Here is an 11,999-nt window from a genome sequence, read left to right as displayed (position 1 = left end):
TTAGATTTTTATCCACGTCAAAATGACACACCTATACACTATAGCAAGTTAGAATGTGATAACCTTCAATAAAAGAATGTTATTGAATTAGTATTACAACTGGTAACCCTATCGCTTTATCAGGTTTAAATTCCTTCAAATAAAGGTCGATGAACATTATGATACAAAAGAATCATCCTAGCTAACCCAAAAATAAATAAATAAATAATTTAACATGAGAGAGCCAACCAATGACACTGGTAGAAGCAACGTAACACAATGTTTCCAATATGGATCAATGACCTGCAACAAAATCACTCGCTTAAATTCGCTTCAAAAAACCAATAGCTATGAAAAATTACATCAAAATGAAATCCGAAGAAATTGCAATGAAGAATAATTGCATCAAAAGAAACTGTAACATGAAAAATCGCATCAAAATACATATGAGAAATAGGAAAATCAATAGCTATGAATTAAGAAGAATTGAACATAACTATTATGGTCAATTGAATTATGTATGCATTACTAAAGTAAACAAATGAGAATAGACAATTGTATGCATTACTAAAGTAAACAAATGAATAGAAAAGCAAATAATAGTATAGAAGGATCAATTGAGAATGCCGACAAATCATACAAACCTCCAAATAGAATTAAACTCAAATTTTGTAAGGGGAGCGAATAATTTTTTTTATTAAGACTAAGAGAGTCTTGTTATAAGGAAGAAGAATTTTTGAAGGTTGTAAAACCAAACAAAATTAAAATTTTAAAAAATTAAAGCTTACCTTGTGCGAAGTATCCATTTTTGGATGATCATGCTCCGTTGAGTTTCCATCCCTGTAATGAGCATAACTCATTTTCTAGTTGAAGCATTATGTATAACAATTAGTAGGCAACAAAAAAAGAATCAAACTTGGAATTAATGTTAATGGGCAAATCTAACTAAAATTAAACCCAAGGTTAATTAAATAAAATTAATTGTATTATTTTTTTAAACAAAGATTACAACCAAATACTTGTGCTAGTTCATTTATCATTTTAATATTTTTGGAATCAAAACCATTCAGAAACACATTTAAATCTAACCCATTTTAAAAAAAAAAAAAATCATTACATGAAGATAGGTTTCTAAAATCTGAACCATTTCAAAAAATTATTACATGAAATTCACAGCTTTTCCTCATCTCATACCCAACACCACATTTGCCTCAAACCAATCAATTGACCTGCCTACTAAAAAAAAAAGGAAAAATAAAAAGGGATTACATACTTTTCACTTTCTAGGTGATTGATAATACGTTGTATACTCCAAATCAATCACCAAGAATTTGCCCACAACATTTAAGAGAGCACTTCACCAACATTAAGGGTTGAAAGTGAAACCACATTTTTCTTCACTTATGAGTTACCATTATGTATAATCATCCAATTAAAAGTATAAAGTATGTTTAAACTACTTCAAGCATAAAGTAAGTTTATGCCATCACTCATTACTCCAGGATGACTAACTAATAACATAGATGGTCTACCAAATTAATTTAGTTCCAAAACCAAATATTTGAAGAAAAAAAGAAACAACCAATTGGCTTAAAACTGGCTTTTATTAATCTAGACCTCTTTACTGTTTTTCTTTTACAAATTCTTTATAGACCACATTGAACCAATCTCAACATTGTTTATAGAGTCTTACAAAATAACTGGCAAAGCTGAAAGTATAATTTTTTTGGATAAATTACAAATACACCCCTGAGGTTTGCTTAAAATACGAATTGTTCCATGTGGTTTGGAAAATTACAACCTGTCAGAATTTTTTATTTAACAAAAATAATTAAAAAAATGAAATTTCTAACTGTTCACCTATACAATAATCAAATTATCTGAATTATTAATTGAAATAAAATTTTAACATTATTAAAAATTATTAATTAACTTGATGATTTATTAATAAAAAGACATATTTATTATGAAATTAGAAACCTTAGAGGACATAATGTAATTTCTAAAACCACAGGGGGTAATTTGTAATTTAAGTAAATCTCAAGGGGTGTGTTTGTAATTTACCTTTTTTTTTTATTTATTTATCACAACTTACAATCCTCACTCTGAAAATAAAATAAAAAATGAGGAGGAGATGAAGAAGAAGAAGAAAGAAAGGAAAAAAAAAGAAAAAAAGGAAAGAACAGGCGCAACTCTTATACAAAATAACAGATGATTTTCACCCAATAAAACTAAAATATATTAAGTTAAGAGTCACAGGGGTAAAGGGAAGAAGAAAAAAAAATTGACTCTAACCCATCCAATCAAAATTTTAATTTATTATAATCATATTTGTTTGTCACATCTATTTTAAAATGAATATACAATTGTGCCTACAATGTTTAAATTTTAAAATGAAAATTTTAATTGATTATAAGCACTGGTAAAGTTATAGGGTGTGGAATAAGTAGTAGGCAAAGTTATTCTATTAAATCAACCTGATCTAAATTTCTTTTCCACCCCCAAAATCACCTATATCACGAAGAAAAATTACAATAAAAAGAAACTCCATAAATACACTTCTAGTTCCCCAAACAAAGATATAAAATTGTGAAAAAAAAAAAAAAGGCTCACTTGTTTAATGGGCCGTTGTGCCATTGCTCTCCATTTCTTGAAAAATTCACTAATAGACCCACACAACACTTCCATTCATTATATAACCTGAATTTTTTGAGTCTAATCAAAACAAAGCAAAATCAAACATAAAGGCATTCTAAACCATGCCAATTTTCAAAATTATAGTAAAAATTATCACAATGATTATCATCAAAATTGTATGAAATTCAAAAATTAAAATAGAAGGCCCAAGTTATTACCATAAAAAAATCAAGTACTCACTCTTCGTAGTTCTAAACCTAGCTAATAATCCAGAAGACAGCAACATGTAAATGAAGCCTATCTAAAAAAAATTTAAGATTCTTAATTTTCACAACATGTAAAATGAAGTCAAGTTGAGCAATAGATAAGCAACAAATTATTGACAAATCCATCAATGGAAAGCAGACCAATTACCTAATCAACCATTGCGGCAAACAAAGTCACAACAACTTTTTATGAGCTAATCAAACACTCCTTCAAGCCAAGGCATATGTACCTAAAACAAAAGGAAGAATAGAAAATATAAGCAAGCAAGCTCCATTATCCAAAATCAACTCCTTAAAAATTGCCCATTGTTTGTTATGACACCAGATACGTAGGAATTAAGAATAACCTCTCAAGAGAATTCATAATCTCATAATAGAAGACAGAGAAGTTGGATACCAGCAAGATAATCTCATAAGAATAATGTCTTTTCTTTCCTGGTCAGTCTTAAACTCAGCAAGATACCAGTAGTAGTCACCTTTCCTGAATTAATGAGAAACAGGGAATATAAACTTACTTCCAAAGAAATGACACAGATAAACTTCTTTCCAAAGAAATGGCACCAGATAAGTAGGAATTAAGAATAACCTCTCAAGGGAATTCATAATCTCATAATAGAAGACAGAGAAGTTGAGAGCAAGGCCAAGACGAATTGGGTGTGTTAAAGGGAGATCTATATTTGCAATAGTAGAAACAGCCTTAAAAAAGAAAAAAAAAAAAAACAGCATCAAGAAGACACATCAAGTGAAGGTTAAAAAAAAAACTATGTCAATATGCAGCAATTCACTATGCATATCTCTAGTATAGGATGTCAAGACAATTGATCAACATGCCTCATAACCCTTCAGTGATTGTTCAACAACCTCTTTTCTTTCCTGGTCAGTCTTAAACTCAGCAAGATACCGGTAGTAGTCACCTTTCCTGAATCGATCAGAACACAGAGAAGATAAACTTACTTCCAATTTGGAAAGGAAAGAAAAATTTGAGAAAAATAAAAAGTCACATTCAAGGTAGGCCCCAAACCAAATTGTATTAGTATTAGAAGTATCAACTGATAAAACCAAACGACACTAACTAATGTACTTCAAAAAAACAAAAATAAAAGAAGCACACCAACTAATAAGAAAAAAAAAATCTAAATCAACAACCAACATAAACAATTATTACAAAACCAACTATAATTTGACAACAAATTGAATTCATCTTGGTAATGAAAAAAAGAAAAGAAGCAGAGAATAAGATTCTAAGCTGGTTTCCATATTAAAAAGTAACAAAGACTAACAATTAATGGTGTTCTACACAAAATTGGAAACCAATATGATGAATGTAGACAAACCAATATGATTAGTGGTGTTCATATACTATCACCACAACCATATATGTATTAAGCATACTACACTGCAAGTAAGCATACTACACTGCAAGTAGACAAACCAATTTTCTAATCATTAAACCCATACCTACTATTTTCAATGTGTTTGATGGAGGTTAGTTTAGTATAGGATGTCAAGACAATATATATCAACAACCAATGTAAACAATTATTACAAAACCAACTTTATATGCAATAGTAGCTTTCCCTGAACTATCTGTTTCAATTTTTAATATATATCATTAGTTTTTCAACTTAATTGGTCTCTAAGTGAGTTACTCGAAGCTTAAACTTGAGTGAAAAAGATGCAGTTATGATGGCATGACTCTAAGAACATGTGAACATTGTATTTGCCTATGCAAGCCAAATAATGTTTTATGTAATGATTGTAGGCTCTAATAATTAGTAAATGTTTTCATAGTAGCAGAAGCAAAACCAAGGAAGATCTACAGAGTTAATTTTCATAGTTTGATGCTCAATACGGATCAAACAAATTTGATGCTAAGCAATTGCGAGTACCCACAAAAATCATAGATGGGATAATGAAAGTACCCTCACAAAAATCAGACACGTAAACTACAAAACCAAAAATTACTATCAAACAACAAAACAACAAATCCAAATAACTCCTTCAGGATTCAGAATTTAAACAACAAATCAAAATTATAGGCAAGAGCAAAGAAAGTGAAAAGGCAAACAACGAAGAGTGAATAAATTTTATCGGCAAGAGCAGAGAAAGGGAAAAACACAACATAATCAACAACGATCGGGAAAAAATATTGTACAGCGAGTTCGAAGTCTTACCTAAATGAGAAACAAGTCACATAATATAAATGAGAAACACAATCAAACTCAAATGAGAAACAAATCACATAAAAATTTAGACACCCAACGAAAACCCAAATAAAAATTTTGAGGCATTTTGGAGACCCATTTTAAAAATCACATAGTGAATGCATATAAAGAGACACATAAAACAAACAAAAAAAGTCGAAAAAGAAAAATCAACAAAAAAAAAAAAAAAAAAAAATTGAACTGAGAAACCCTAGATATGCCTAGAAAAGGAAGGAAAAATTTGAAGACGATGCCGATCTCTTTCTCGTTGGTTGCGTCAATCGATCTACCTTGCATTTGATCAAACAGTGCACTTAAATCAAAACCAATGAGGGGAGTGGGTAGAAGAAAGGGAGAGAGAGACTGAAACAGAACCAGAGAGAGATTTACAAAATGGCCTCTTTACTGTTCATCCAAAAGTATAAAGCAGGTTTAAACTGCTTCAAGCATAAACTTTATGCCATCACTTATTACTCCAAGATGACTAACTAATAACATAGAGAGTCTACTGAATTAATGTAGTTCCAAAACCAAATATTTATAGAAAAATCAAAACGGCCAATTGGCTTAAAACTGACTTTTGTTACTTTAGACCTCTTTACTGTTTTTTTTTAAACAAATTCTTTCTAGACCTCATTGAGCCAATCTCAGCATTGTTTAACTGGCAAAGCTGAAAGCATAATTTGTTTTATTTTTTTTTTATCAAAACTTACAATTCTCACTCTGAAAGTAAAATAAAAATGAGAGGAAAAAAAAAAAGAAGAAAGAAAGAAAGGAAAGAATAGGCTCAGCTCCTGTAAAAAATAACAGACGGTTTTCACCCAATGAAACAAAAATATATTGAGTTAAGAGTCACAGGAGTAAAGGGAAGAAGAAGAAAAAAATTGACTCTAACCCATCCAATCAAAAATTTAATTTATTATAACCACATTTTTTTGTCACATCTATTTTAAAATGAATATACAATTGTGCTTACAGTGTCTAAGTTTTAAAATTAAAATTTTAATTGATTATAAGCACTGGTAGAGTTATAAGGTGTGTAAAAAGTAAGAGGCAAAGTTATTCTGTTGAATCAATATAATCTAAATTTCTCTTCCACCCCCAAAATCACCTATCAAGAAGAAAAATTCCAATAAAAAGAAACTCAATAAATAAACTTCTAAAATTGTGGGGAAAAAAAAAGGCTCACTTGTTAAATGGGTCGTTGTGCCATTGCTCTCCATTTCTTGAAACATTCACTAATAGACCCACACAACACTTTCATTCATTGTCTAACTTGAATTTTTCAAGTCTAATCAAAACAAACTAAAACATCTTGTTTTTGAAAAATAATAAAATCAAACATAAAGGCATTCTAAACAATGCTAATTTTTAAAATTACAGTAAAATTATCACAATGATTATTATCAAAATAGTATGAAATTCAAAAATTAAAATAGAAGATCCAAATTATTAGCATAAAAAAATCAAGTACTCGCACTTCTTGGTTCTTGCTTCTCTACTGTCTCTGAACAAAAAACATAAACTGCATGTAGCTAATAATCCAAAAGATAGCCAACATATAAAATGAAGCCTAGCTAGTAAAAATTTAAGATACTTAATTTTCACATGTAAAATAAAACCAAGTTAAACAATAGATAAACAACAAATTATTGACAAATCCATCAATGGAAGGCAGACCAATTACCTAATCAACCATTGTAGCAAACAAAGCCATAACAACTTTTTATGAGCTAATCAAACACACCTTCAAGCCAAGGTTAAAAAATTGTTTACCATTAATCATGGTTAAGGTGGCAAACCCATAGGACTTCTAAATGAGTTAATGGTCATAATAGAACATACAATAGATCCTATGTTTGAATCTTATAGTCTGTCAGATAATTCCAATACTCATACTTAAGGACAAAATTAAGGGAAGCATATATATATATATATCCTTTTTATAGTTGGTTAAGTCTGTTTGCTACTGCCTTACTTTTAGAAGCATTTTTTTGAAAGGAATTACCTTTCATAATCATGTAAGTAAACCATCAAAGAAACAAACAGAGAGATAAAGCAAATTTACATACATTAATAACCATATGAAAACACAAATTTGTATCACATGCATGGAATTAGGTAGATGATTGAATCAAATTATCAACTAAGCAATGAAATGCACTGTTATCAACTAAGCAATGAATTAGTAGTGGAATTCACCAAATTATAGAAAGGAAATACGAATCGTAATCAGAAAATTTTAACTAATTCAGAAAAGACAAAAATCGAGGAAATCTCGATATCATAACAATAGAGAGTTGAGTGAGTATACACATATTGACATGAATATTATTTCAAATAAAAGCTTAAATTTAAACCATGAACAGTGACCAACCTCAAGAAAAATTAGTGCAAAGTTTGAAGTTTTCGGATTGAAACAAAAAAAAAAAAAAAAAAAAAAAAAAAAAGGCAAAAACAAAAATAGAAAGAGCAAAATAATGGGTTGTGCTCCAACCAGTAACAAAACTTTAAGATGACTCAAACATTAACCTCTTACAAAAAGCATCCTTGGAACTCTGAAACTCTGAAGACAATGTTAGAGACCCAATCAAAATTATTAGTAAAAGACAATAATTCGGGACTCAATGAGAATATCAGAAATACAATCAATCAATACCGTAATGTAAACATCCCAATTCATACTTACAAATTTATTGAACTTTTCAACTCAACACCAAGCATTGATAAAGCAACCACAAATCTGTAAAATAGATCCTTCCAAAGAACCCTGAGATGAGTGAAAAAATTGTAAAGCTTCCTATCAATTAAACAATCAACCAACAAAAACAAAAACATAGATCTATATATACATACATACATGAACCCTGAGATGAGTGAAAAATACCTATCAATTAAACAAAAACATAGATCTATACATACATACATACATACATACATACATACATACATACATATATGAACCCTGGGCAATCGAAGAAATCTGAGGTTTTGGAAGAAACCAGAGAAACCAAAGTTTTTTTTGCTACTGAGAAGCCAATTGAGAACTCAATTTCTTCCTCAATAGTCGATGAACATAGTCGACTGTGATGACTCTGCTCCAATTAGTCCAAAAAACTACCATTTTAGATTCTCCAATTTGGTTGCTCATCGCGTCTCCGTTGAAAATATAGATTGAGCATAGTTGTGTTGGAAATGGTTATAAAATTCTGGATAAAACCAGAATTTTCCTAAGTTCGGTCTATTTTTTAGGTGGGCCCCGAGTGTCGATTTACTCGGGTCAAAGTGGTAACGCGTTCTATGCCGCGTTGTGATTCACGTGGTATATTTGGTTGCTCAAAACCATTACCGAGTGAATGGGAAATTGAAGCCAAAGTGTGCTCCATGGAAATGGAGTTTTGGTGGAAATTCCTTAAGGTTGTAAATTGGCTTGTCCCACATTGATTTGGTGGGAAGTTTTGAAAGGGTTTATAAGGCTTAGGGTGAGATACTTGGGGTGTGCCCCAAGGGGTACCCAAGTGTTTTAGAGGGAGAGGTTATGGGCTAGACCCATTGGACCCAAAAATCATCACACGCGCGCGCGCCGCCGCCGCCGTCCGTCCGGGTTGGGCTTGGGCGCGGGTGCGTGGTGTGTGATTGGGTTGGGCAAAAAACATTTGAATTTAATTTTATTTTTTATTAAAATAAAATCCAGAATTCAAATTAAATTGGTTTGGATTTTTTGTTCATCCAAACAGGGCCCTTCCCGTTTTCAAACAGAAATAAACTGTTTTTGAATTAGTGCACACCCAAACAGGGCCCTTCCCGTTTTCAAACAGAATTAAACTGTTTTGGATTTATTGTTCATCCAAACAGGGCCCTTCCCGTTTCTATCTGTTTGAATAAACAGATTCAAATCTGTTTAAATTTGAATCTAACAGGTTTCATACCTGTTCAATTCAAAACGAAAAGCCACCTTAACATCTATAAATAGACTACCCTCCCATTTGGATTTAATTCCAATTTTTCGTACTCCATACTCTGCAAATTATATTCTTCATCTTGCTGCATTTTATTTCCGAAAGAAAGAGTGTAAACACTTAGTGTGTTCGTAAGGCAAACAATTTGTAGTGCTGCTATTGTTTGTGGTAGATCATTTCATCCTGGGAGATAGACGTCCAAATTCTGAAAGCACCGTGGAGAGGACGAATCTGTCTTAAGGACACAGTGTTAAACACTGGACTTGATCAGAAAAATTATTCATATAAATTAACCAAGTAAGTTTGTTTAATTTTATTCTGTTTTTTATTTGTTTATTCAATCAGATTTTAATTTTGTTTTTGTAACAAAATAAAATCTGTGGTTTTATTTATTTATTATTATTTCGAGTTTGATTTTTGTAATCAAACAAATTCTCTCCTTTTATCTATTTCTTTTATTCTTGTTGTTGTTTTGTACACAACAGAATTTAATCTATTTAAATACAGTGAAGATTGTCCAACAATCTTAAGACAGATTCCTTTTTGGGTATCTTCATTGTATTTAATTTTCTGTATTTTCAAATTAATATTCTGGTTGGAAAAACAAATAGTGATTTATGCTATTTGACAGATAGTAGTAATATACTGTCTCTTTTCTTTGACAACAACTAGTAGTACGATACTGGTGTCATTAACAATTCAGAATATTATTTGGTATTACAGAAAATTCTTGGTATTTTATTTTTCTAGTTTTAGTAACAAGGAAAATAAAATTATATTATTTTCTAGTTTTAGTAACAAAGAAAATAAAATTATTTTGTGTTTTAATTTATTTTCTGGTTTTGGTAACTAGAAAATTATTTTGTGTTTGTTCTGATTTTTGTAATCAGATAGTTTTGTGGTATTTTATTTTCTAGTTTCAGTAACAAGAAAAATAAAATGATTTTGTGTTATAATTTATTTTCTGGTTTAAGTAACTAGAAAATTAATTTGTGGTTTGGTTTTCTGATTTTTGTAATCAGATATTATTTCGGTATTTTATTTTACTAGTTTTAGTAACAAGGAAAATAAAATTATTTTGTATTGTAATTTATTTTCTGGTTTTAGTAACTAGAAAATTAATTTTGTTAATCAATCATGTAACTTTGTGACTCGGTCACAATCTGTTAATTTTATAAGTGACTTATGGTTTCTTTTGGTAGACCACTTATTTTTTGAACCCTTTGTGAAAATGTGTTAATTCTTTTGACTTTATCATAGTTCATCGTGAGTATACATGGAAGAATTTGTTTCTAGAGTAAAAATATTAGTTTTACAAACTAATTTTATTTTTATTACAATGTGGATTCATAGTCTTGAATTGTTTCTGCACTTGAGTCGGAAAACATATATATATATATATATATGTATTCACAAGAACATTTTAATGCATATTTAATTTGTTTATTTATGTACAAATCAAACTTATTAAATGAAGGTATGCTTTGTCATTTTGAAGTTTAAAGTTTAAATGCGTTGGATTTTATTTATGAGTTGAGAATCCTTTTATTTCATGATGCAAGTGATGGGATCGTGCATGATTAATTTATTTTGTTGATTCATTATTTTTAGTTGATGCGTTTGATATGCATGTATGATATCAACTCAAGTTATTTCTTAACAATAATTTCAAGTGATTTGGAATGATAAATTGTTATGTCGACTTAGGACATAAGCAGGTTAATTTGAATATTTCTAATCAATTTTGAATGGGTGTTTAAACACCAGAGAAATTTAAACATGAAGATGTATGTAATTATATCGGTCCGTTTAATTGGGAAGTAATTTAAGAAATCTTTTATGTTGATTATTGAATTATGTGACATGAGATGTCATTAATAATTATATTACTTGCGTAGTAGAATTTGTTAAACCATGAACCATTTTATTAATATGGGGGTGTTTCTCTTGCATTAGTTGAGATAAGTTAATTTTCTTCTGTCACAAATATTTTTATGACAGTGACATTTATTTGTTATTGAATTGCAAGAATGTATACAATCAAATGGGTTTTTGAATTGTTTGATTCTTAGGCAAAATTTTTTATGAGGATATGATTTTGTCAAAACATTAATTCTGCCTGGAGTAGTCATAATTATTTTGATTTTTTCTTGAATTTGTTTTAAAATTCATTGATTTATATTAGAAGTGATAGGGGTGGTGAATATGATGCACCATTAAATGAATTTTGTGCACAACATGGCATTATTCACCAAACTATAGCCCTTATTCTCCACAGCAAAAATGGAATTGCTGAAAGGAAGAATAGAACCCTAAAAGAAATGATGAATGCCATGTTACTAAGTTCAGGTTTACCACAGAACTTGTGGGGGGAAGCAATATTGTCTGCTAATTATGTTCTTAATAGAATACCTCACAAGAAAACCAAAAGCATCCCTTATGAATTGTGGAAAGGTAGACCCCCTTCCTACAAATACTTAAAAGTGTGGGGGTGTTTGGCAAAAGTTGAAGTACTTGTTCCTAAAAAGACTAAGATTGGACCAAAAACAGTAGATTGTGTGTTTATTGGTTATGCTCAGAATAGTAGTGCATATCGGTTTCTGACTTATAAATCAGATATACCTGATATAAATGTGAACACTATTATAGAGTCAAGGAATGCTGTGTTTTTTGAACATGTCTTTCCTTAAAAGAAAGGACAGGAATTAAGTTCACAGAAAAGAACTTATGATTGTACACAAAGTCAAGAGACTAATGACAATCAAACACAAGAGACTAGTAATAGTCTTGACTAACAGGATTTAACTAATGATGAACCTAGACGAAGTAAGAGAGCAAGAACATCAAAATCCTTTGGTCCAGATTTTCTGACATACTTGTTAGAAAATGAACCTCAAAGCTTTAAGGCAGCAATGACAGGTCCTGAAGCACCTTTGTGGAAAGAGGCTGTTAAT

The 11,999-nt window shown here is 30.2% G+C and overlaps 1 protein-coding gene across 1 annotated transcript; it reads right to left on the bottom strand.

The window, feature by feature from the left end:
* Window positions 1-49: 49 nt before the first annotated feature.
* Window positions 50-8,252, bottom strand: LOC145795227 (14-3-3-like protein). Its single transcript, XM_082878899.1, has 9 exons — window positions 8,041-8,252; window positions 7,776-7,856; window positions 3,714-3,801; window positions 3,469-3,578; window positions 3,280-3,363; window positions 3,031-3,112; window positions 2,593-2,694; window positions 768-819; window positions 50-282 (listed from the first exon to the last, which is right to left on the bottom strand). Coding segments are annotated over exons 1-6 (408 nt in total). The 5' UTR covers window positions 8,043-8,252; the 3' UTR covers window positions 50-282; window positions 768-819; window positions 2,593-2,694; window positions 3,031-3,069.
* Window positions 8,253-11,999: the final 3,747 nt, after the last annotated feature.

The sequence above is a fragment of the Camellia sinensis genome, chromosome 7, assembly GCF_055761805.1.
Source record: "Camellia sinensis isolate YWXY chromosome 7, ASM5576180v1, whole genome shotgun sequence".
Classification (NCBI taxonomy): domain Eukaryota; kingdom Viridiplantae; phylum Streptophyta; class Magnoliopsida; order Ericales; family Theaceae; genus Camellia; species Camellia sinensis.
The sequence above is the reverse complement of the archived record's forward strand: the minus strand, read 5'-3'. Positions and strand labels throughout refer to the sequence as shown.